General features: G+C 43.0%; 1 protein-coding gene across 1 annotated transcript; it reads right to left on the reverse strand.

Annotated features, from left to right (window-relative positions):
• Positions 1-27275, reverse strand: GLA (galactosidase alpha). The gene is made up of 7 exons (XM_082264572.1): positions 27066-27275; positions 15078-15252; positions 13593-13770; positions 9109-9200; positions 7392-7553; positions 3014-3211; positions 1-282 (listed from the first exon to the last, which is right to left on the reverse strand). The coding sequence occupies exons 1-7, from the start codon at positions 27242-27244 to the stop codon at positions 28-30; spliced, it is 1239 nt and encodes a 412-aa protein (XP_082120698.1). The 5' UTR covers positions 27245-27275; the 3' UTR covers positions 1-27.
• Positions 27276-27684: the final 409 nt, after the last annotated feature.

A 27684-nucleotide genomic window follows, 5' to 3' on the forward strand; every position in this document is an offset into this window, starting at 1 on the left:
CTGGGCTTTGAGAAGCTGTCGATTTTCTTAATCCAACCTCAGCAGCACAGTTCCCGATGGATTCACCGCCACCTTAAAGACTTGAGAGGAATTAAAATGTCCGTATTCGTAGCGCGTCGGAAGCAGCTGCGTCACATGGCAAGTTTCACAAGTAAGTTTATCCGATAGCATAACTCGTGCCAATAGGAAATAGCGAGGGCCACCTATTTCTTGCCGATTCGTTACCGAGATTGCTAAAGATCCGCTAGCGAGGGGTTTCTCCCACAGGTCGAAATTATTAACCTGAAATAAGAAAAAAGTAAGGATTGGGATAAATCTAAATATCACTATTAAAACCCAGTTACAAACAATTAAATACAGTTCAGGTGCACCAAAAGAAATCAAAGTCTTCCAGTTGTCTTTATCTAGAAAGTAACCACAGCAAGGTAGAAAAGCTTGCCCCCTGTCAGCATGCTGCAAAGAAGGACTTGCTTTCTGTGTGGAAGTAGGGGGTCTCTCTGCAGAGCTCCAACTGCTGAATTAAAGCTAAAGCTCTCCAACCAGCATGGAATAGCTGATTGCAGAGTTATGGGTCCACTCTGCTAGTTTGCATTAGCTAAAAGGGGGGGATGCGTAAGGGAAGGGGGGGGCTGCGTAAACACACATGGTCAAACTGTGTTTTTACTTCTCTTCTTTACACTGCAAAGGCAGTGGACAGGAGTGTACATGCCACAGTTGTAATGCTTTGCTGCATCATGGCGTGGCAAAATTTAGCCCCCCCCCGTCATGCTCGGTGGGCAGTACTACCCGCCAAACGTGACCCATTAACTTAAATAAGGCCAAACCGCAACCGCTTGCAATGTGCGTGGTTGTGGCACAATGGTACAGGGTAATAGGGGTTAAAATAGGTAATGAGGAATCTGCATACCTTACCACCTGTCAAGCACCTTCTGAAGAGCGATGCACTGTGGATCGCTCAACAGAGGGCACTGCAAGTGTAAAATTTTACATAGGTACAGTGCCAATGGACCCTATTGGCCAATGCCACCTCCCTCCACTAGTTACACACTATCAGGGGCTGGCTGGCAACTTTTGGCCCAGGGGGAAAGTACAATCCAGAGGCCCATGGTGCAGTGACTCGGCCACCCCCTCCTACTCTCCCTCTTCCCGGCCTCCTTCTGACCCCCATTCTAGGCTGAAGCTCTGCTCCAGGTATTCTCTACCCACTGTCCGAATCCGGGTTTCCAACATGGCCAGCAGGTTGGGGGGAGCTGGCCGGGGGAGAGTCTCTAGTTGGGCATGGAACCGGCTTCTGCTCAGACACAGTTTACAGCATCCATGCTGGGGGGGGGGGGGGGGGGTGGGGGGAGGGGGTTGTTGCGCTCTGTCCTTTTCTTTAGTCTCGAAATACGGAAAGGTTTCTTCACCGTAAGAGCTTTGAAAATGTGGAATAGACTCCCTCCAGAGGTGGTGAGTAGACTCCCTCCAGAGATGGTGAGTAGACTCCCTCCAGAGGTGGTTCTGGCTAGCTCACTAGATTGCTTTAAAAAAGGCCTGGGTTCTTTCCTGGGTGTACATAATATAGCTGGGTATTAATATTTATAGGTAAAGATGATCCAGGGAATATCGGATTGCCTCTCAGGGGATCGGGAAGGAATTTTTTTCCCCCTGCTGTAGCAAATTGGATCATGCTTTTCTGGGGTTTTTTCACGTATATGGGATTGTATGGTTGGGTTTTCTTTACTGTTTTTTTGTTTATTATTGGTTGAGCCAGATGGACACGTGTCTTTTTTTCAACCTAAATATGTAACTATGTCATTTGAGGTGAGATTCTTGAAAACGTTGTCCTGGATTACAAACTATAAATTTAACCGGTTGCCGACCGCCGCACGACTATATACTGCGGCGGTCAGCCCCGGCCAGGCAGAGTGACGTAGATCTACGTCACTTGCCTGTCACTTCCTTGTGAGCCTATAGCGGGCGAGCGCGCGCCCGCCCGCCCGCCGCGGCTCGTTCACAAGGAAGTCAGTGCGTGTGACTGGTGGACCCGATGTCCACCGGTCACTCGCCGATCGTCGGTAGAGAGGGAGAAAGTCAGGCGGCTGATGTAAACAAGCCGCCTGTCATTCTCCCCTGTGTAGAAACAGTGATCAAACGGTTCTACTATGTAGGACCGTTGATCACTGTTCCTATACTAGTAGCCACAGCCAATCACAGTTAGAATCACGCCCCTAGGGACACTCACCACCCGTCCCTCCCCAATAAAGTTAACCCCTTCCCTGCCAGTGTCATTTTGCAGTAACAGTGCATATGTATAGCACTGATTACTGCAGTAATGTCACTGGTAACCCCAAAAAAGTCAGTCAAGGGTCCGATCTGTCCGCCGCAATGTTGCAGTGCCGCAAAAAAAATTGCAGATCGCCGCCATTAAGCGTTAAAAAAAAAACACCAAAAATGACATAAATCTTTCCCGTAGTTAGTAAACGCAATAACTTTTGTGCAAACCAATCAAAATACGCTTATTGCAATTTTTTTTACCAAACATATGTAGCAGAAAACAAATTGGCTAAAAATGTTAAAAAAATTTTGATTTTTACATTTTTTTGGGGGGGAATTTCATATGAAAAAAATGTGAAAAATATTGTTATTTTTGCAAAATTTACGCTCTTTTTTTGTTCATAGCGCAAAAAGTAAAAATCGCACAGGTGATCAAATACCACCAACAGAAAGCTCTGTTTGTGGGGAAAAAAGGACATCAAATTCGTTTAGGTACAGCGTCGCACAACCGCGCAATTGTCAGTTAAAATAACGCAAAAAATGGCCTGGTCATTAAGGGGGTAAAACCTTGCGGTCCAAAAGTGGGTAAAAGAAAATACTCCATCTAGTGGCCATAACGTGGTATTATTATTTTCTTTTAGACATTTAGAAATAATACCAGTAAAAAATCGCAAAAAAAACCCTGGTCAGGAAGGGGGTAAAATCTTCTGGGGCTTAAGTGGTTAAGAAACAGTACATTTCTAGACACTTTTATTACCTTGAGTAACCTGTATCCTTGTATCCCTAGAGGATCTTGATTGATGGCAATGACCTCTTGGTTCTGAAGGAGTGCTGTAGACTCTGGACTTATTTCCCGCAAGTCATTAGACATTAACAATGGTGCAGCCATGATTGCCCAAAGAGCCATTTGTGTCACCTGCTGATCATAACTTAATCCGAAGTTACCGATAACAAGCTGTTTGAAAGAAAAAATGAATAAACAAGGGTTCTGAAAGTCTAAACTTATATATATATATATATATATATATATATATATATATATATATATATATATATATATATATAGAGAGAGAGAAGAAAAAAAAAAACATGAGCATGTCTCGGAGGGTAATAGATCAGGTGTTAAATATCAAAAAATCTTTTTGATTTTAAAACGGAGCTCCACTCAAAAGGGGAATCCCTGCTTGTTTTCACCCCCCCTTCACTGCCACATTTGGCACTTTTTGGGGGGGATGTGGCAGCCGGTACTTTGTTTTGACAGCTCGGTGTCGACATTGCCGGATCCCTAGATGGGTAAGTGTCCCTATATTAAAAGCCAGCAGCTACAGTATTCGTAGCTGCTGACTTTCATTTTTTTTTCCCCCGAATGGAACTCCACTTTAAATCTAAAGGCTGTGGGGATAATTACACTGCCCAAGATTGCTCAGCTCAGTTGGAGGTACAGTATATCCCAGCCAAAGATTGACCATCATAGAACATGGGGCTTATCACTTCTACAGTCAATGCCTGATCCCCCACTAGACCCAGGGACCGGGACTCCAAGATAGAAGACAGTGAGGGAAGCCAGAATGTGCTCTATTAGTTAGCACACACAACTGAAGTGTTTCTTAGCAAAGTGGCCACTGTGTGTAATTAGCCAATGTATGGGTCCCGGTTGAATCTTTGTCTTAACCTGTGGCCCTCAGAACCCTCTGATGTGGCCTTCAGTGCCCTCTGATGTGGCCTTCAGTGCCCTCTGATGTGGCCTTCAGAACCCTCTGATGTGGCCTCCAGTGCCCTCTGATGTGGCCTTCAACCTCAAACCAGGGAAGCACATGCCCATGCTCTGGGATGGTGGGTCGGCAAGTCCAGATCGCGATCAACGGGTTGTCGACCCGCCATCCTAGAGCATCAGAAGGCATTGAGCCTGCGCTGGCAGCAGAGGAAGCTGGCGGCCGTGGAGGGAGCAGGAGCCGATGCTTTCTCTGTAGCACAGGCTCCTGTCCCAAGCAGAGTGATACCAAGTGCACTTTGCCTGGGACCTTACTAGCAGCCTGGAGAGTGATACCAGCAGAAGCTGAAAAAGGAAAAAGATCAGTGTATTAAATATCACGTACACTGTACTGTTGCAATGGGCAATATTAGTACTTCTAAAAAATTTTTGGCTCCTTTCACATCCACATACGTACTTTAAGCGCAGAGCACCTGCGGCTTAGCTGCACTGAGCCATAGACTTACTATTATATCCTGCAGGTTTGGTGTGCTTTCAGAAAGCTACACTATATTACCAAAAGTATTGGGACACCTGTCTTTACACGCACATGAACTTTAATGGCATCCCAGTCTTAGTCCATAGGGTTCAATATTGAGTTGGCCCACCCTTTACAGTTATAACAGCTTCAACTCTTCTAGGAAGGCTGTGCACGAGGTTTAGGAGTGTGTCTATGGGAATGTTTGACCAATCTTCCAAATGCATTTGTGAGGTCAGGCACTGATGGTAAAAAGAAGGGCTGGCTCGCAGTCTGAGCTCTAAATCTTTCCAAGTTCCTAGACCCCAAACGTGCTCATCCATGTCTTTATGGACCTTGCTTTGTGCACTGGTGCGCAGTCATGTTGAAACATGAAGGGTCAACCCCAAATTGTTCCCACAAAGGAAGCATGAAATTGTCCAAAATGTCTTGGTATGCCGACGCCGTAGAAGTTCCCTTCACTGGAACTAAGGGGCCAAGCCCAACCCCTGAAAAACAACCCCACACCATAATCCCCCCTACACCAAATGATTTGGACCAGTGCACAAAGTAAGGTACATAAAAACAAGAACCTCACAAATGTGCTTCTGGAAGAATGGTCAAACATTCCCATAGACACACTCCTAAACCTTGTGGACAGCCTTCCCAGAAGAGTTGAAGCTGTTATAGCTACAAAGGATAGGCCAACTCAATATTGAACCATACAGACTAAGACTGGGATTCCATTAAAGTTCATGTGTGTGTAAAGGCAGACGCCCCAATACTTTTGGTTATATATTGTCTTCTAATATTAGAAGTCAATGGCAAAGCGCAGCTAACCCACAGGAAAGCCGCAGGTGCATTGCGCTGCACCCACGGCAGGGCATCAGTGTGAAAGCAGCCTTATAGGGGGCTCAGGGCAGTAAGGGCTCATATACATTTGCAGTTTGAAGGCGGTAAAACCCATAGTTCATTGTGGCATTGTTCATGACCTGTTATCAAATCACTTAAGTGGCCCTCGCTCTTCAAAAGGTTCAGCACCCCTGGCCTAAACACTCTTTTGCTACAAGCATCATCTTTTCACGTTGCTCCCTATTTAAACACATAGCCCTGAAGAAGAAGACCATGAAATGCGTGGGGTTTCTGTTAGTTCTTCAATAAAATGTCCTACGTGATTAAAGAGAGGTGTGCTTCTTTCAAGCTCTTCATTCACTTTAGCTTTGAGTGGAGTACTTATTACCACATTCCTTTTTCCCTGGTGTAATGCCATATTAGTTGCTAATGTCATCAGGAGCCAGTTGACTCTTCCTGGTTCAGGCCCCCTGATGACGTGCCACTGGGTCCGTCCTTCTTCTATAGCACCTGGAGCATCATGGCATATGTGATATGAATATTCCAGGAGGCTCCAGAGCACTGATAATGTCATTTTTACCTAGGCGAAAATGGGGCTAAAAAAGTTTGGGGGAGAGGGTGCGGGGAGTACAATGATGCCTCTTGCACCCATCGGGTGAAGGTTAGCTTTAAGCTTCCACATTTGTTCTCATCAACATCTGGTCTACTGAGCAGTCCACTATCTGGTAACACATTCTGCACCTTTAAACATGCATTTCTCTATCGTTCATTGACAGACGCAGCGCCATATTCTTCTTAACCATGGGGTTTTGCTGCCCCCTACAGAAGTAGGACACTAGGCAGGAAAAAAACTTTACCACACCTATGGGGCAGTCCCTGAAGGCATACACCCACTCACTCTGCTATAGGATTCAGTTTGTTTCTGCCTAGTTTAGGAGTAGGACTTTGTTCCCGGCTGGAACTTCGGTCTTAGCTTGTTTTTTTATTTTAAAGGGAACCTTTGTTAAAATTTTAATTTTTTAGCTAGATATGTTCCTGGGAGAACTGCAATCAACAGCCGGACTGGGTTTTGGACTGGATATCCTAGATCCATAAGGTCTCCCAGTCCGGCCAGCAAGCACGTGTAGGTTATAGCCCCGCGCTAGGCCTCGCCACGACAGAGCCCCAATGGATGGGGGCTGGCCCGCAAGTGAAACACCTCCCCGGGACACACACGACCTGGTTCGGCCTGAGTCGCAGCATACCCCTTGGCCGTCAACACCCCTACCCCGAGTGGAGAGGTAGTCTGTCCGGAGTGACACCCACCCGATTGTCGTTGGTATGGTGAGTAGTGTCCCCTCATAGCTCTTGCGGTCTCGGGGTGGACGTGAGCCCCTCCTTAGGATGGTCGGACACCCGGGTTCCCTTCCATTTCCCCCAGACCCTCTAACAGTCACGGTGGTCTTTTGGCCCCAACCTACCCCCATGCCCTCCCTCCCGTGGTTAGGTAGGAGCTGGCTTTGTTACTTGCTCCAGTAAGGGGGATGGATGAGGTTGTTGCTGACCGGGCTGTCCGGATCCCACACGGGGGTCTTTGAGCAAGTTCCCAGCCCCCTGGGGGTTAGTGACTGGGGCAGGGATGTCCTTTGGGCTCCCTGCAGTGGTTATAGGCTTGGGGGGGAGCAGATGCTTCTTCATCAGAGGGTCTGCGCCTCACGTGTCTGGGTCAGGCCGAAAAGTTAGTCCGCGACTTTGCGGCCTACTCGCGGCTGTCCAGGTACCTGACCAAGCTGATTGAGTGCCTGACCAAGGCGACCAAGTGCCTGACCAAGCCAGATCATGACCATCGTATTAGCGCTTTCATAGCCTGGTAATAAATGCCACATTCAAACCACCCCAGCAAAAAAGAGACAACACCACCATCACTGCTGGAACCCCCAAAACCATGGGATGGGCATGATCTATACCCATTTGTTAGACAATGCCCAACAAGTTTCAATTCATTACTTTTAGAATTTTCAAAACAGCTGCAACTTTTTAATGTAAAAAAATTCTATATTTAGTTTAGGCCTAAAAATAGAACTGTTATCATCTGACCATGTCTGGGTCATTCCAAGCTCCTGGACCCGCTGCAGGAACCAGCTGTTCTTGGATTGCAGCAGTAAAATCCACAATAGTCTTCACACTTGCCCATGAGTCATCAACATCGCCAAAATTTCTCCATGAGTTGCAGTATTCAGCAACTTCTGTATAGTTAACCTAAGAATATTAAACAAAAAAAAAAAAGAATGTTTATAATTAAAAGAATTGCAAAAACATTGATTTTTAGAAGAGGAAACTATAAGAAATTATTCTATAGATTTTGTCTAAGGAGAAATAATGCTATATACTTTTGGAGCAGTGCAGAGGTATGTGGGGTGGGTGCGTAAAATTATTACCCAATATTGAGTTTTAGTTTAAATTGCTTGTGAAGCAAGGGGATAGATTAGGGTTTGAAACCTCTACCAGGTTTTTTTTGCTGTCTTCCTTCCCTTGGGTAGAAATTCCTTCACTTCCTGTCCTGCGGCATTGTAATTTTTTTCCAAAGATGTTCAGTAGGATTGAGGTCAGGTGGTCCTGATGTTGGAAGAGTAGACCTGATCCTAAAGGTGGTCCGTAGGGTTGAGATCAGGTCCTGATATTGGATGAAAAGACATGACCCCAAAGATGTTCAGTAGGGTTGAGGTCAGGTCCTGATGTTCGATGAGAAGGCCTAATCCCAAAGGTCCTCAGTAGGGTTGAGGTCAGGTACTGATGGACGTAAGGACCTGATCCCAAAGGTGTTCAGTAGGATTGAGGTCAGGTGGTCCTGATGTTGGATGAGAAAACCTGATTCCAAAGATCTTCAGTAGGGTTAAAGTCAGGTCCCAATGTTAAAAGGGAAGACCTAATCCCAAAGATGTTCAGTAGGGTTGAGGTCAGGTCTTGATATTGGATGAGAAGACCTGATCCCAAAGATGTTCAGTAGGGTTAAGGTCAGGTCCTGATGTAAGAAGAGAAGACCTGATTCCAAATATGTTCAGTAAGGTTGAGGTCAAGTCCTGATAGTGGATGAGAAGACCTGATCCCAAAGATGTTCAGTAGGGTTAAAGTCAGGTCCTAATGTTGAAAGGGAAGACCTGACTTCAAAGATGTTTAATAGGGTTGAGGTTAGGTGGTCCTGATTTTGGATGAGAAGACCTGATTCCAAAAATGTTCAGTAGGTTTGAGGTCAGGTCCTGATGTTCGATGTTAGACCTGATCCCAAAGGTGTTCAGTAGGGTTGAGGTGAGGTCCTGATATTCGATGAGGAGACCTGATCCCAAAAGTGTTCAGTAGGGTTGAGGTCAGGTCCTGATGTTCAATAAGTAGACCTGATCCCGAAGGCATTCGGTAGGGTTGAGGGTCAGGTACTGATGTTGAATGTAAGGACCTGATCCCAAAGGTGTTCGGTAGGGTTGAGGTCAGGTACTTATGTTGAATGTAAGGACCTGATCCCAAAGATGTTCAGTAGGGTTGAGGTCAGGGCTCTGTGCAGGACACACATGTTCCTCCACACAAAACTGGCCAACCCATGTCTTTATAGAGCTGAAAAGGGAAACTAATGCTGCCACTTCATCCAAGGACCAGTAAGCTGCAATATATTGCATTTTTATTTTTGCATACACTTTAGGCTAATATCCAGGAGATCTACCCTTACTTTCGAAACTAGAAATCTTCTTAAAGTTGATCATAGAAGAAACATACAAACAAAAATATATGTCACTTAGAAAGATAGAATATTATTCCCACTTACACGTGCTTCTTGACGAGCATACAGCGGCCATTCGCAGGAGTATACAATATCTCTTCCAGTACGGTTTAATGCAATAGCCATACGACGATACCCTGCAATGATAGAGTAGCAGAAAGGATGGGTTGCGGAAAAACCATAAATATCTATTGAGCATCTTTGAGGACAGAAATGCCTGGTTGAAAAGATTGGTCAGAAAAAAAAAGGCCAGACTGGTTGGAGGGGACAGAAAGGCTACGGTAACTTTACCTAACCACCCTTTCCAACTGTGGGGAGCATCTCAGAATGCACAACACATCCAACCTTTAACTACTGTAGATGGTCTACAACAGCATAAAACCTCAAAAGGGTTCATAGAAGGCAAAAAAAAAGAAAGCTGGGGCTAAAGTGAGCACAGGATCACCGAAACCGTACCAATGAAGACTGTAAAAATGTAGCCCGGTCTGATGAACTTCTGCCTCCGTTTTCGGCTTACAGGAACCCAATGTGGTCTTCTGCTGTTGTAGACCATCCACTTAAAGGTTCGATGCGTTGTGCATTCTGAGATGCTTCCAACAGTTGTAAAAGGTGGTAATCTGAGATTTTAGGTTGGTCCATGGCTCTAAAACCAATAGAACACCTGTGGGATGTGGTAGAATTAATGTGAAATAGATTAATAGAATTTTTGGAATGTGGACCTGTGCCACAAGAGAGTGAGAGAGACCCAACCCAGTATTAATATAATATTCCTCATAAATTGCTTAGTGTTGTATATGCAGGAAAGAAAACACAAAAAAAAAGAAAGTATGGCGATATCTTGACATATATTTGGACTAATCAGGACATATAGGAAGAAAGAAACTAGAAGAAAATCCATACAAATATCTAGTTTTAAATGTTGCCTCTCCATTGTTCTTATCTTTCCTTCATATACTTTATAATACATTTCTATACTATCGACTTTTTTTTTTTTTTTTTTACTTTTTCCAAATAATCATGTGACTGGCGAGAGTCTGTGTGGCCGGTAGGCGTGCCAGGGATCACAGGAGCTTAAAGCTGAAGTTTAGGAATGGAAATTTTGTGCATAGTTGCATTGGTCCAGCTATGACCAGAGGAAGTATGCATATACTATACCTTTGGGATCCCTCTAGAATAGCTATCCTCACCCAGGGTTCCTCCCCCAGATTGCAGACATGATACAAGAGATGGTCAGAGACTGCAGACATGATACAAGAGATGGTCAGAGACTGCAGACATGCTATAAAGTTGGTCAGAGACTGCGGATATGGTAAAGAGTTGGTCAGAAACTGCGGGCATGAAACAAGAGTTGGTCAGAAACTGCGGGCATGAAACAAGAGTTGGTCAGAGATTGCAGACATGATACAGGAGATGGTCAGAGACTGCAGACATGAAACAGGAGACGGTCAGAGACTTCAGACATGATACAAGAGATGGTCAGAGACTGCAGACATGATACAAGAGATGGTCAGAGACTGCAGCCATGATACAAGAGATGGTCAGAGACTGCAGCCATGATACAAGAGATGGTCAGAGACTGCAGACATGATACAAGAGATGGGCAGAGACTTCAGACATGATACAGGAGACGGTCAGAGACTTCAGACATGATACAAGAGATGGTCAGAGACAGGGGCGTAACTACAGGGGTTGCAATCGCTACCGGGCCCCATGCTCCAGGGGGCCCGGTAGCAAACCAGTGGGTGAACTTCCAGGATCGCAAAGGTCACACTTGCGACCGGACCCTGGCATTGCACCACTCTGGGGAGGCCCCAAGATTGCAGGAAGGGGGCCCACTGCAGAACCTGTGAAAGAATCCTGCTGCGGGACCGTAATAAAAGGCCATGCAATGAGTGTAAAGAGCCCCAGGATTAGTGGGAAGAGCCCTGGGCTTGAAGGTAAGGGCCCCGGCCAGGGGTCTGGGGGGCCCTTCATGGTTTCTTGCATCAGGGCCCTGAAGGTTCTAGTTACGTCTCTGGTCAGAGACTTCAGACATGATACAAGAGATGGTCAGAGACTGCAGACATGATACAAGAGATGGTCAGAGACTGCAGACATGATACAAGAGATTGGCAGAGACTTCAGACATGATACAAGAGATGGTCAGAGACTGCAGACATGATACAGGAGATGGTCAGAGACTGCAGACATGATACAGGAGACGGTCAGAGACTTCAGAAATGATACAAGAGATGGTCAGAGACTTCAGACATGATACAAGAGATGGTCAGAGACTGCAGACATGATACAAGAGATGGTCAGAGACTGCAGCCATGATACAAGAGATGGTCAGAGACTGCAGCCATGATACAAGAGATGGTCAGAGACTGCAGACATGATACAAGAGATGGGCAGAGACTTCAGACATGATACAGGAGATGGTCAGAGACTGCAGACATGATACAAGAGATGGTCAGAGACTGCAGCCATGATACAAGAGATGGTCAGAGACTGCAGCCATGATACAAGAGATGGTCAGAGACTGCAGACATGATACAAGAGATGGTCAGAGACTGCAGACATGATACAAGAGTTGGTCAGAGACTGTGGACATGCTACAAAATATGGTAAGAGATTATGGACATGATACAAGAGATGGCCAGAGACTGTGGACATGATACAAGAGATGGTCAGAGACTGTGGACATGATACAAGAGATGGTCAGAGAAGAGACTGCAGACATGATACAAGAGATGGTCAGAGATTGCAGACATGATACATGAGCTGCTCAGAGACTCCAGACATAATACAAGAGATGGTCAGAGACTGCGAACATGATACAGGAGTTGGTCAGAGATTTCAGAAATGATACAATGATACAAGGGATGGATAGAGATTGCAGACATGATACAAGAGATGGTCAGAGACTGCAGACATGATACAGGAGTTGGTCAGAGATTTCAGAAATGATACCATAATACAAGGGATGGATAGAGATTGCAGACATGCTACAAGAGTTGGTCAGAGACTGCAGACATGATACAAGAGATGGACAGAGACTGCGGACATGATACAAGAGATGGACAGAGATTGCAGACATGATAAAAGAGATGGTTAGAGACTGTGCACATGTTATAAAATATGGTCAGAGATTACGGACATGATACAAGAGATGGTCAGTGATTGCAGACATGATACAAGAGATGGTCAGAGATTACGGACATGATACAAGAGATGGTCAGAGACTGCAGACATGCTACAAGAGTTGGTCAGAGACTTCAGACATAATACAAGAGATGGACAGAGATTGCAGACATGATAAAAGAGATGGTCAGAGACTGCAGACATGATACAGGAGTTGGTCAGAGATTTCAGAAATGATGCAATGATACAAGGGATGGATAGAGATTGCAGACATGATACAAGAGATGGTCAGAGACTGCAGCCATGATACAAGAGATGGTCAGAGACTGCAGCCATGATACAAGAGATGGTCAGAGACTGCAGCCATGATACAAGAGATGGTCAGAGACTGCAGACATGATACAGGAGATGGTCAGAGACTGCAGACATGATACAAGAGTTGGTCAGAGACTGCAGACATGATACAAGAGATGGTCAGAGACTACGAACATGATACAAGAGTTGGTCAGAAACTGTGCACATGATACAAGAGATGGTCAGAGACTGCAGACATGATACAAGAGATGGTTAATGACTTCAGACATGATACAAGAGATGGACAGAGATTGCAGACATGATAAAAGAGATGGTTGTAGACTGTGGACATGTTACAAAATCTGGTCAGAGATTGTGGACATGATACAAGTGATGCTCAGAGACTGCAGATATGATACAAAAGACAGTCAGAGACTGCAGACATGATACAAGAGATGGTCAGAGACTGCAGACAGGATACAAGAGTTGGTCAGAGATTGCAGACATGATACAAAAGACAGTCAGAGACTGCAGACATGATACAAAAGACAGTCAGAGACTGCAGACATGATACAAGAGTTGGTCAGAGACTTCAGATATGATACTAGGGATGCTCAGAGACTGCAGACATGATACAAAAGACAGTCAGAGACTGCAGACATGCTGCAGGAGACTTTCGGAGACTGAACATGTTGTAGGAGCTGCTGGAGACTGGGGATATGCCTCAGTTGGCGGTCATAGACTAAAGATATATTACATTAGACTTCTAGAAATTATTTCTAAAACAGGGCAAGAAGGCAACAAAGAATAGTGTCTACAGTGGTTCCAATGGCCTCACAAAAGGGCCACATGTTGGGCACCTGAATTCTAGAGGGATCCCACAGGTATGGTCTATAGCCTATAGCCTAAAGCTTTAGCGCTGCTGGCCCTCCACACAGAGATGCTTTGCAGTCCTGTGACCACTTGGATAAAGATATAATATTAGGTGATTGCATTGAGATTTATTATGAACTGTATGGAGGAAAGATAAGAGCAGCGGGGGAAACAACATTTAAAGGTAGGTAGTTGTATTGTCCTTCCTTCTACAATAATACAAAAGAGCTTTGTCTCACCTTCTTCCAGATCGTCCAGAGTTCCATAATTGCATCCATCAAATTTGAGAAGGTCCACCCCCCAATCCGCAAACGTTTGTGCATCCAACTCATAAAAATCTCGACTTCCTGGAAATCCGGCGCAGGTTTTGTTGCCCACATCTTGATAGATCCCAAAAAGTAGGCCGCGATCATGTATCTAGGAAAACCAGATCAGGTTCTATAATGAATACAGAGCTGCAATAATTGGTCCATTTTATATATGCCCGGCATTCACCAATAAACCCAAACAGTTAATATTATATTGCTGCTCAACAATCCTTAAATATGTTGGATGCATTTGTTTTCTATTTTTAGGCTTTTCCCCCCTTTATTTTCACCTGGTGATCGTGAGATTTTCCAATTTCCTTTAACAGACCAATCTGTCCATCAAAAATGGCAGTTGGAATCCCAAAAATTTAATATATTGCAGCTTACCAATACTTAGATGTGATGGCTTCCTTTTTTTGTTCTATTTTTAGGCATTTTCCCTTTATATTTACCCTTTGACCCGTTCAGTAAGTCTGTTATTTTTCTACTACCTTTAACAGGCCAAGCTGTACATCAAAAATGGCAGTTGGTTTTCAAAAAATGTAATATATTGCAGATTACCAATTCTTAGATGTGATGGCTTCCTTTTTTGTTCTTTTTATAGGCTTTTTTCCCCCTTTATTTTTACCCTTTGACCTGGTCAGTAAGTCTGTTTTTTAACTTCCTTTACCAGGCCAAGCTATCCATCAAAAATGGCAGTTGGAATCCCAAAAATGTAATATGTTGCAGCTTACCAATCCTTAGATGCAATAGCTTCTTTTTTTGTTCTATTTTTAGGCTTTTTTCCCCCCTTATTTTTACCCTTTTACCCGGCCAGTAAGTCTGTTTTTTTAACTTCCTTTACCAGGCCAAGCTGTCCATGAAAAATGGCAGTTGGAATCCCAAAAATGTAATACGTTGCGGCTTACCAATCCTTAGATGTGATGGCTTCCTTTTTTTATCTATTTTTAGGCTTTTTTCCCCCTTTATTTTTACCCTTTGATCCAGCCTGTGAGTCTGTTATTTTTCAACTTCCTTTACCAGGCCAAGCTGTCCATCAAAAATGGCAGTTGGAATCCCAAAAATGTAATAAATTGCAGCTTACCAATCCTTAAATGTGATGGCTTCCTTTTTTGTTCTATTTTTTAGGATCACCAGTTGAAAATAAAGGATAAATAAAAAACAAATTCAGCCACTAAATCTAAGAATTAGTAAGCTGCAATATATTTACTTTTTTTTTTCGGTGTTCCAACTGCCATTTTTGATGGATAGCTTGGTCTGTTAAAGGAAGCTTAAAAAAGTTCAAAAATACCAGGATTTGTCAGGTGTAAAGGGAAAAAAACGAATGCAGCCACCACATTTAAGGATTGGGAAGCTACAATATCTACATTTTTTGGGTTTATTACGGCTTTAGGTAACAAAATTTAAGTGACTCACATAATCGGCCAGTTTCTTGATGCCCCCCGGGAACCGGTCAGGGTCAGCCTGTAGCCTGTTGTTCTTGTCTCTCTGTGGAGCCAGCCAGCAATCATCAATGCACAGATATTTATATCCCGCTTTCAGCCATCCGTTGGACACCATGATATCCGCCATCTGCATGAAGAGCTGGTCTCTGGGAAAGAAAATAATTATTGGGTTTATTAAATAATTATAATAATAAAATAAAATAATTATAACCACTTCACCCTTGGAAGATTCACCCCCCTTCATAACTAGGCCATTTTTTGCGATACGGCACTGCGTTACTTTAACTGACAATTGCGTGGACGTGCAACGCTGTACCCAAATAGAATGGATGTCCTTTTTTCCCCACTAATATAACTTTCTTTTGGTGGTATTTCATCATAAAAAAAATAAAAAAAATCTAATTTCAAATAAAAAAAAAAATTATTTTTTTTTCCCCTACAAATAGAGCTTTCTTTTGGTGGTATTTGATCACCCCTGCATTTTTTATTTTTTTAGGTATAAACAAAAAAGTGAAAAAAAAAAAAAAAAATATATATATATATATATATATATATATATATATATATATATATATATATATATTTTTTTTTTTACTTTCTGCTATAAAAATATCTAATAAAAAAATTCAAAAAATCAAATTTCTTCATCAATTTAGGCCAATATGTATTCTGCTACATATTTTTGGTAAAAAAAATGCCAATAAGCATACATTGATTGGTTTTCGCAAAGGTTATCGTGTCTACAAACTATACACACATAGTGGGTAACCAGATCTTAATCAGGCAAAGGAGGGGAGTGAGCCCCCTCTATGTTGACTCATCTATGTCACTGTAACGGAACCGTGACCCCACAATGAGCTTGTGTGCTTCTGTCAGAATACCGCATCCTCCAGTCTGAACATAGATATCAGATATTACAGCCGCCCCCATACAAAACTAGCTGGTACTTAGCTTGTATAGATCTGGAACAACACAAGAGGACATCCCCCTCCTGATCAGATTACCCCACCAGGTCAGGTGCCTGATTACATTATCATATGTAGATGAAATTGTGTACAGAACTATAAGTAACATATCTAAGGAACAACCAACACAAACAGTGGGTGAACTTCCAGGATTGCAAAGGTCACACTTGCGACCGGGCCCTGGCATTCCACCACCGTGGGGAGGCCCCAAGATGGCAGGAATGGGGCCCGCTGCGGGACTGTAGTAAAGGGCCCCAGGATTATGGGGAAGAGCCTCAGGCTTGAAGGGAAGGGCCCCAGCCAGGGGTCCAGGGGACCCTTCATGGTTTCTTGCACCGGGGCCCTGAAGGTTCTAGTTACGCCTCTGCCCTGTGCCCCTAATAGACACAGGGTGACTTTCACACAAGAGGGGCCTAGGGAGCTGAGAGAGGGATTTCCCAACCTCTCTAAGGTAAGCTGGGTTCCACTGACCCCCCCCCCCCAACCAAAGTGAGTCACATTTAACTTTGGGAGTAAAAAATCAAGCCGGTGTTTCTTATACAATTCAACTAAAATGGAAGTCGGAAACTAAGGTTAGAAAACAAGGAAATTTCACATGCCTTGCCAATACGGCCTGTGCAATAGTTAATAGAACTTCCTCCTATGATAAAAGATTATGATAGATTCAGGTAAGGTTATAGTTATTACTAACACATCCTCATGTAGTTTAAATGCTACAGGTAATTTGGCAGAACTTCAGTATAAAGTTTGGAACAATACACACCCTACCGTGGCAAAAAGTATACTAGAGAAGCATTAGGTGTGGTCAGGGAAATGGGACCTGGAACAATACAATGGGATATTGACACAAGTATGGTCATTTATAACCCAACAATTCAGAATAGAACATGGTTTGGAATTTTGTTTTATTGTATTCATGAGAAGACTCCAGAAGTAACTAACACCCAGTGGTGGCTGGTGCTCCATGGGCCGGCAGACGGACCACACCATACCCCCCCAGGCCACACCAGCTCGCACACTGTACCACCCCCCCTGGACCACACAAGCTCGCACACCACGTGGAGGGCAGGCTTCCCCCGGTGGCAGCTTCCCCTGCGTCTCCTCCCTCCTGCTTCTCCTTGGCCAATAGCATGGCCTTTCCTTTTGGGAAACGGGTCTCAGGAACCGCTTCCTGATTGGCTGTGAATCAGTGTGATAATAGCGCATATTCATTCACTATTGTCACACAACTGGGTGGGCTCAGGGCGCCTATGGCTCTAATCATGTGCTTAAAAAAAAAAAAAAACATTGGAATCCATGCATCCGGCGCCCTGCATGTAGATTAGGGGGCCGGACGCATGGAGTAGTCAGTGTCCAGGCAGAGGTCAAGGCAGGCAGCAGGCAAAAGAGTAGTCAGTGTCCAGGCAGAGGTCAAGGCAGGCAGCAGGCAAAAGAGTAGTCTGTGTCCAGGCAGAAGTCAAGACAGGCAAAAGAGTAGTCTGTGTCCAGGCAGAAGTCAAGGCAGGCAGCAGGCAAAAGAGTAGTCTGTGTCCAGGCAGAAGTCAAAGCAGGGAACAGGCAAAGAATAGTCAGTGTCCAGACAGAAGTCAGACAGAAGTCAAAGCGGGAAGCATGCAAAAGAGTAGTCAGTGTCCAAGCAGAGGTCAAGGAAGGCAGCAGGCAAAAGAGTAGTCAGTGTCCAGGCAGAAGTCAAAGCAGGGAGCAGGCAAAAGAGTAGTCAGTGTCCAGGCAGAAGTCAAAGCAGGGAGCAGGCAAAAGAGTAGTCTGTGTCCAGGCAGAGGTCAAGGCAGGCAGCAGTAGAATCAGCAACAAGGCGGGAGACATGATCAGGGGCAGACAATTCAGGCCAGCAGTGAGCAAGCAGCAACAATAGTAATCTCACAAACTTGGTAGCCTGCAAGAAGATACAGCAACCCCCCCTTCCTCCCTGCATGCTACCATTTATGCATACAGACAGGACAGACCCTGAGATGAATAGATTTGGACCCTGGAGCTACTGTAGCCAAAGTGGACTGGAAATTCCATTTAGAGTCATACAGAAACTCTAAAGTACTAGTCCAGGTTCCTTTTCCTGAGATACAAGCAGACCTTCTCTGTCGATATTAACTACTTCCTTAAGAGAATGTAGCAGGGCAGTTAAAAATGACCTTTAGCCTACAGATCTGCCGTCTTCTTGAGTGTTTAAAGTTAATTTTTATCTCCTAAAGAAAACATATCCTTTGTCATTTTAGGGCATAGTAACAGATTCCTTCCATTGCAGGATTGGTAAGGCAGACATAAGCCTTCAATGCACTCCCTTCCCCCAGCCTTGCTCATCCATTGGAACACCCGCAAAAATCACTGTGTAGGTTCTGACCTAACATTGGACAATCTTCGAAAAGTGTGACTAGGACACATGGGATGCAAAGGTCTTCTAGTTTCTCAATGTGAAGAGTGCGAGAAGGATGAGAACACCAAAGATACATGTGTCCATTACGTCTTGGTGATACACAATGGAAGGCCACAAGAAAATTCAACATGTTTTGAGGGCCTTAACGCTCAGTTTTCAAGGCTTAGATAGGAGAGAGATTACTTGACAATAGATTTCAAAGTAAAAGGATGAAATGATGCTTATTTGGGTCACTGAGCACCATGAGCACCATTTTATCTTCTTACCCTAGGTTCACACCTGTGCATTTTTAGTGCGTTTTGCAGAAACGCACTACAGTCCATTCAACATAGTTTCCTATACACGTTCACATCTATGTGTTCTTCAGCTTTGGGTCCTGTATGGATTTTGAAGGGAAGCCCACGTAAAAATTTTAAAAAATGTCATAGAGTCCCCCCAAAATCCATACTAGACCCTTATCCGAGCATGCAGCCCAGTAGTCCAGGAAAAGGGGGAGGGGGAAAAAGTAAGCACCCCCCTCCTGAGCCATGCTAGGCCACATGCCCTCAACATGGGGGTTGCTTTTGGGCATGGCACCTCACCCCAAAGCACCTTGTCCCCATGTGATGGGGACAAAGGACTCTTCCCCAAAAACCTTGGTGGTTGTTGCGGGGGTCTGAGGGCGGGGGGGGCTTATCGGAATCTGGAACCCCCCTTTATCAAGGGGGCCCCCAGATCCCGCCCCCCCATGTATTCACTACCTATGAGTATGGCTACCTATTCACCAAAAGAAGTGAATAAAGATGCAACACAAATTTTTGACAAGTCCTTAATTAAAAAATAAAAAAGGATGTCCCCCGATGTAGATCCAGCGTCAATCATGATGCCCGTCTTCTGTCCGCCCAGCTGTCTGTCTTTTCTTAAATCGCTAAGGTGTGACATCATTTGGTGCCACTGCCCCCTGTGACGTCATCAACTTGTGCATGCTGGGTCGGTAACACCATGAGGGGGTGGGGGGTCACTGCATGAACAATGCAGGATTAAAAACACAACGCACTGGAAAAATGCATTAACCACAGCCGCATAGAAGTAAACTTACTTTGTAATTTGTTGTCCAGTAATCCTTCTATTATCCTTCCAGTAGTAATCTATGGCTGTGAAAGTTGGACCAAATGGACGGCTGAATGCCAAAGAATTGATGCTTTTGAACTATGGTGTTATAGAAGACTCTTGAAAGTCCCTTGGATGGCAAGAATATTAAACCAGTCAATCCTGAAGGTAATTAACCCTTAATATTTACTGGAAGGACAGATCCTGAAGCTGAAACTCAAATACGTTGGCCACCTAATGCTAAGAGAGGACTCATTGGAAAAGACCCTGATGCTGGGAAACATGGAAGGAAAAGGGAGAAGAGGACGACAGAAAACAAGATAAATAGATAGCATCATCGAAACAATGAACATGAAGGTAAGCAAGCTTCGGGAGGCAGTGGGGGACAGAAAAGCCTGGCATGTTATGGTTCAAGAGGTCATGAATAGTTGGACTGACTGAACAACTGAACAACAACAATCCCTCTATTTACTATCAGCACCTAAGCCCTGATGAAGGGGGAGTGTTGACCCCCGAAACACTTTAGATTTTCTTGTGATTTACCAATGTGTATAATACAGTTTTAATTGGCTCTTATCTTATCTTAGGACTCTTATTTTATCTTAGGCGCTCTCATCCTTCCCACATATTTAGCATGTTTTAAAGAAGACTGACTGCTGCCCTATGTCACAATTTCCCAGTCAGGAGATTGTAAAGCAAGCAACCTGTACTTGAGGACATCTGAGTCATCCCCTTGATAACCTGAGACAACCCTGAAGGTAATTAACCCTGAATATTTACTGGAAGGACAGATCCTGAAGCTAAAACTCCAATATGTTGGCCACCTAATGCGAAGAGAGGTCTCATTGGAAAAGACCCTGATGCTGGGAAACATGGAAGGAAAAGGGAGAAGAGGACGATAGAAAACAAGATGAATAGATAGCATCATCGAAACAATGAACATGAAGGTAAGCAAGCTTCGGGAGGCAGTGGGGGACAGAAAAGCCTGGCGCGTTATGGTTCATGAGGTCATGAATAGTTGGACTGACTAAACAACTGAACAACAACAATCCCTCTATTTACTATCAGCACCTAAGCCCTGATGAAGGGGGAGTATTGACCCCCGAAACACTTTAGATTTTCTTGTGATCCACCAATGTGTACAATACAGACTTAATTGACTCTTATCTTAGGACTCTTATTTTATCTTTTATCTTCTCATCCTTCCCACATCATTAGCATGTTTTTAAGAAGACTGAATGCTGCCCTATGTCACAATCTCCCAGTCAGGAGGTTCTAAAGCAAGCAACCTGCACTTGAGGACATCTGAGTCATTTCCTTGATAACCAGTGACAACACTTCTGGGTTAACCCCTTCAGACCATTTTTTTTTGTTTTTTTCACTTTTCGAAAACAAAATGCCTGTTTTTGGCTTAAAAATGACTTAACATTGCCAAGAGAATACATATTTTTCTAAAAGGAGAGAACCTGTAGAATAAAACAATGGTAGCTGAATGTGACGGGAGTTACTATGGGCAGAGGGATTGTGGAACCCAGATTACCTTAGTGAAGTCGGGAAACTCCTTGTCCAGCTCCCTCTCCTATGTGTAAGTCACCCTGTGTCTATTATGGTCACAGGGTGACCGAGAACCCCAGTCGGGTCTGCACTAACCAGACTCACTGTACAACCACACCGGACTCAGCATTTTGTGTTACCCTGGTTATCCTGGGTTCTATATGTGTGGTTTGTGTTAAAAGAATAAAGGGGCTTTTTCACTTAGGACAGTAATATTTATGGACAATATCCCTCACGAAATATATGAAGATATATTGGTTTGAACTTTTCAGGCTGTTTGTAGAAGTTTATCTCATAGACCAGGGTTTCTCAACCAGGGTTCCTCCTGAGGTTGCTAGGGGTTCCTTGAGCAATGGGCAATTTCTGCCTCTCAGATAAGTTCTCAATGACAACATTGTTCCTTTTAGCTATCTGTAAGGGGGTAATTCTTCCCAATGATGACAAGAGTAAGGAGCGTTCTTCCCACTGACTGTCACACTAATGTGTCATGAGTTGTAGATTTTAAATTTTAAGCAGGGAGTCCAGAAATGTATTTCAAGGGTCCCTCTGTGTTGAAAAGGTTGAGAAAGGCTGTCATAGACCATTGCTAGATGTTTTGCTTCAGTATGTCACAGTACATGTTGGCATTCATCGTTCCCTCAATGAACTGTAGCTCCCCAGTGCCGGCAGCACTCATGCAGCGCCAGACCATGACACTCCCAACCCCATGCTTGACTGTAGGCAAGACACACTTGTCTTTGTACTCCTCACCTGGTTACCACCACATACGCTTGACACCATCTGACCCAAATACGTTTATCTTGGTCTCATCAGACCACAGGAGATGGTTCCAGTAATCCATGTCCTTAGTCTGCTTGTCTTCAGCAAACTTTTTTCGGGCTTTCTTGTGCATCATGTTTAGAAGAGGCTTCCTTCTGGGACGACAGCCATGCAGACCAATTTGATGCAGTGTGCGGCGTATGGTCTGAGCACTGACAGGCTGACCCCCCACCCCTTCAACCTCTGCAGCAATGCTGGCAGCACTCATACGTCTATTTTCCAAAGACAACCTCTGGATATGACGCTGAGCACGTGCACTCAACTTCTTTGGTCAACCATGGTGAGGCCTGTTCTGAGTGGAACCTGTTCTGTTATACCGCTGTATGGTCTTGGCCACCGTGCTGCAGCTCAGTTTAAGGGTCTTGGCAATCTTCTTACAGCCTAGGCCATCTTTATGTAGAGCAACAATTCTTTTTTTCAGAACCTCAGAGAGTTCTTTGCCATGAGGTGCCATGTTGAACTTCCAGTGACCAGTGTGAGAGAGTGAGAGCGATAACACCAAATTTACCACACCTGCTCCCCATTCACACCTGAGACCTTGTAACACTAACAAGTCACATGACACCGGGGAGGGAAAATGGCTAATTGGGCCCAATTTGGACATTTTCACTTAGGGGTGTACTCACTTTTGTTGCCAGCGGTTTAGACATTAATGGCTGTGTGTTGAGTTATTTTGAGGGGACAGCAAATTTACACTGTTATACAAGCTGTACACTCACTACTTTACATTGTAGCAAAGTGTCATTTCTTCAGTGTTGTCACATGAAAAGATAGAATAAAATATTTACAAAAATGTGAGGGGTGTACTAACTTTTGTGAGATACTGTATATAGGTATGCGATTTCTCCCAGGAGGTCCACCCTGCCGTAGTATATATGCATGGAGCGGTCTGGAAGAGGTTTACAGCCTCTAACTGATTTGTCCTTCTGGCACTTCAAGTTTTCTTCATTTGAAGAATTTTTATAATCAGTTGGGCAATTTTTTGAAAAAAAAAAAAAATATATATATACAGTGGAATCCTCTTGACTGTGGAATTAGAATGAAGTAGGACTTGAAAATCAGCTTTTGGCGGAAAAGGACCGGCGATTATTCTAACCAAACAAGTTGGGAAATTCAACAAAAATGCCGCTTTCAGTACGCTATGGAGGTAACTTCAATGACTTCATTCACACCTCAGCGTTTTATAGCAGGAGCCTCGAAGCTCCAAAACACTGGAGGAGAAAAAAAATCTATTATTCTCTATGGAGTTGGTTCACATCTCCACTACAAGTCACCTGAAGCCAAAGGTCTGAACCTCAAAAAAGTTCCGGAGCTTTTTTTTATAGCTAGAATGGGGCAGATTTGAGCGTTTGACGCATTTTTTTTTCCAAGAGAAATAAATGGAAATGCATTTTTCGCGTGTTTTTTGTGTGCATTTGCATGTTTGTTGCACGTATTTGCGTGATTTTCGGCTCAAAAAAAAAAACATTTTTTTTAGATTAAAGCGGAGTTCCGGGCACAAAATCGATTTTTTTTTTGTGCCCCTCCGCTAGGTATGCCTCACCTGAAAAGGAATTGGATAGTTATTTTTATTTTTTTTGTTTACTCACCTTTTTATTGAAGATCGAAGATACTCACCTCTGACTGCTTCCTCCCTCTAAGCCGCGGCTCACCCCGTCACTTCCTGCCTCGCTATGATTCCTGGGAGCTGAACGTCATCGCTCCCAGGAATCAATGCGACGGCACCGGCCCCGCTCGTCATTTCCGGGCGACGCCGCATTCCCCTGCTAAACAGCTTCTGGGCATGCCCAGAAGCTGTTTAGGAATGCGGTGCCGCACCGGAAGTGACGAGAGGGGCCGGTGCAGTGCATTCTGGGACACGAAGACGCGGAAGAAGACAGAGAAGAGGACCGCGCCGGCTTCAGCTGCCCACAACAGAGATGGAAACGCTGTGGAAGAAATTTTCTAAGTAAGTATTTCTTCTAAAAGGTAAGTGCGAACCGGGACAGATCAGAGGCTAGCCATTGTGGAATGTGCTAGCCCTGACTGTCCCGGGGGTATGTTCAGCAAAAAATCATTTCTGTGCCCGGAACTCCGCTTTAAATAGTAATAATATATGAATAAATAAATGTAAAATAAATACAGAAATAACAAAAATCATCATAAATAATAAATAAAACAAATGTATAATATGTAATAATACATAAATAATAATTAACCTCAACCTTATAAAAATTATGAATACATTATTATTATTAATAATAATAAGAAAATAATAATACATAAACACCCAGCCCAAAAAAAAAAAAAGCACTATTTCTATAATATTTTATTTATTTTGTGATAGGGTTTTAGCTATTTATCATTATTATACGTTATTTTTTTAAGGGTTAGACGTCGGCCCTTCAGTTGTTGCAGAACTACAAGTCCCATCATGCCTCTCCCTATGGAAGTCATTTTTGGAACTGCGAAGCCTCATGGGACTTGTAGTTCAGCAACAGCAGGAGACACGCCAGTTTGACACCTGTGGAAGTTAGAGGTTATTTATTTATTTATTAATAATTAGTACTCATTTATTGAATGTATTTATTATTAATTATTTATTATTATCTTTATTTATTTGTGTATTTTACATTTATTTATTTATTAATTTAGTATTAAAATTATTATTATTATTAGTCGTAGTAGTAGTAGTATTAACACCCTAACAAAAATAAATAAATAGATGAATATATAATCCTAACCCTAACCTCAACTCCTAGTCCTAACCCTAACCCAACCCTTACTCTAACCCCTTACCCTAACAAACAAAAAAAATATTTATTTATTAATTTATTATTATTATTATTATTATTATTATTATTAGTAGTAGTAGTAGTAGTAATAATAATAACACCCTAACAAAAATAAATAAATATCATATAATCCTAACCCCTAATCCTAACCCTAACCTCAACTAAACTTTAACCCCTTACCCTAACAAATTTTGTTTTTATTTATTTATTCATTTATTGTTATTATTATTATTATTATTAGTAGTAGTAGTATTAGTATTAACACCCTAACAAAACAAAAAAAATATATATATATTTTATAATCCTAACCCTAACCCAACCCTTAGTCTAAACCCTTACCCTAACAGAAAAAAAAAATATTATTTATTCATTTAGTATTATTATTATTTTTATTATTAATATTATTATTATTAGTATTAGTAGTAGTAGTAATAACACCCTAAAAAAAAAATAAAAAATAAATATATAATCCTAACCCCTAATCCTAACTCTAACCTCAACTCCTAATCCTAACATTAACCCAACCTTAACAGTAACCCCTTACCCTAACGAAAATGTTTTTATTTAGTTATTCATTTACTATTATTATTATTAGTAGTAGTATCAGTATTATTATTATTAATATTATTATTACTAGTAGTAGTAGTAGTAACACCCTAACAAAAAAATAATAATAATAATAATAAATATTATAAAATCCTAACCCCTAATCCTAAACCTAACCTCAACTCCTAACCCAACCCTTACTCTAACCCTTTACCCTAACAACATTTTTTTTATTTATTTATTCATTTAGTATTAGTATTATTATTAGTAGTAGAACACCTTAACAAAAAATAAATAAATAATATATAATCCTAACCCTAACCTCAACTTCTAATCCTAACCCTAACCTAACCCTAACCCTTTACCCTAACAACATTTTTTTTATTTATTTATTCATTTAGTATTAGTATTATTATTAGTAGTAGAACACCTTAACAAAAAATAAATAAATAATATATAATCCTAACCCTAACCTCAACTTCTAATCCTAACCCTAACCTAACCCTAACCCATTACCCTAACAATTTTTTTTATTTATTTATTTATTCATTTAGTATTATTATTATTATTATTACTAGTAGTAGTAGTATTAACACCCTAACGAAAACAAATTAATAATAAATAATATATAATCCTAACCCTAACCTCAACTTCTAATCCTAACCCTAACCCTAACCCAACCCTAACTCTAACCCCTTACCCTAATGAAAAAAAATAAATAAATGAATAATAATAAATAATAATAATAAAAAATAAATAAAAGCTAATGGAAAAGCTAAGAAAGCAGAAATGCATAGCAACAAATGATGCAACAGATGATAGCTTTCTCTATTGGCTAATAAAAAAAAAAGGTTAAAGCTCAAAAACGCTGTATAAAAACACGCATAAAAACCGTACCAAAATGGCGCATAAAAACCCGCCATAAACGCTTGAAGACGCTACGCTCAGGTATGAATGCAGCCTAAAACAGCAAGGTGTTCTGGGAAAACAAACTTTAGGGGCTCCGTTCACATCTTGGTGTCCCGGATCGTGGACAGAATCACCGCGATTCTGCCCCTCGATCCAGAATCACGACAAATCGTAGGACGCCCGTGTGATCCCTGTGCACCCGCGATTGTAGCCCGACGAATCGCAGTAAAATTGTGCAAGTCGAATCGCGGGACGTGGTGCAAAAGCGCCAAGATTTTTGTGCCGCAGCACTTTCGAATAAATGCACGCAGGGCTGTATATATGTGAACCAGGGGGGCTGGCACAGGGATCAGGTGCGTCAGCGGCACGATCCCTTTTCACCCTGAAATTTGCCGCGATTGTAGCCCAACGAATCGCAGTAAAAATGTGCAAACTTAATCGTGGGAGATGGTACAAAAGCGCCAGGATTTTTGTGCAGCAGCCCATTCGAACAAATGCACGAAGGGCTGCATACATGTGAACCTGGGGGCTGGCACAGCAATCAGGTGCGTCAGCCGTGCAATCCCTTTTCACCCTGAAATTCGCCGCGATCGTAGCCTGATGAATCGCAGTAAAATCGTGCTAACCGAATCGTGGGACGTGGTGCAAAAGCGCCAGGATTTTTGTGCCGCAGCCCATTCGAATAAATGCACGCAGGGCTGCATACATGTGAACCGGGGGGCTGGCACAGCGATCAGGTGCGTCAGGAAACAATCCTATATTTTATTCTAAATGAATGTAGCAAACCCAGCCGCATATGTACATGAGCCCTAAGGGGCATTCACCCACAGTGAATGTTTGGTGAATGTATGAATACGCCTTTTCTGGCACTTCCTCTATGTATACTCACGATCACCTGACCCACTGATACTTACTTGATACAAGAAGTGGGGTAGTTTTTGCAGTCGGTCTGACAGAGGAACCTCTGCCAGTGCAGCCAGCCCATCGGAGGGGTGAGGGCCAGGCCATTCTTCAGCGCGGCCACGTCCGATCGATACAATACAAAGCTTAGAATCACCGAGGACAGCAAATGTTTCCACACAGCCGGCTCCATTGTCCTTCTGGGCGTCACAGATACACACAGCCTATAGACGGGCTGTTTACACGCCAATGTTATGTAAAAGAACACATCCACGGCGTCCCTTTAGACGTACCCCTGGCTTCCTGTCCCCGATAGCCACTGGGTGGTGAAGATGCCCGACAAATGTGTAAAATCCTGATAATCAGCTTAAAGCTAGGGAAATATTAAAGAATATTTAAAAGATAAGTAAATATTGTCCGTATACAGTCATCGTGTCTTTTTATTGAACCTTCGTGTATTTCCTCCAGACAGGGGGCGTAACTACAGGGGTTGCAATTGCAACCTGGCCTGTGCGGCTCCCCTGTACACCTGGATAGGAGGAGGGGGGGGGGTCAGCATGTAGAGAAATCACTGTCCTCCTTTTTCCCCCTGTAGCTGCAGGAGGACAATTCCTTCTATCCAGTTCACTTGTG

This window comes from Pelophylax lessonae (genome assembly GCF_965119305.1).
Source record: "Pelophylax lessonae genome assembly, chromosome: 7".
Lineage (NCBI taxonomy): Eukaryota > Metazoa > Chordata > Amphibia > Anura > Ranidae > Pelophylax > Pelophylax lessonae.

Excerpts from the sequence above, each read along its gene's own strand:
- GLA (XM_082264572.1), bottom strand. The coding sequence starts at position 27,244 with ATGGAGCCGGCTGTGTGGAAACATTTGCTGTCCTCGGTGATTCTAAGC. Across the intron at positions 7,554-9,108 it reads ATGCTCGTCAAGAAGCACGT|GTTAACTATACAGAAGTTGC; the intron begins GTAAGTGGGAAT and ends TAATATTCTTAG. Across the intron at positions 3,212-7,391 it reads CTTGGAATGACCCAGACATG|CTTGTTATCGGTAACTTCGG; the intron begins GTCAGATGATAA and ends TCTTTCAAACAG.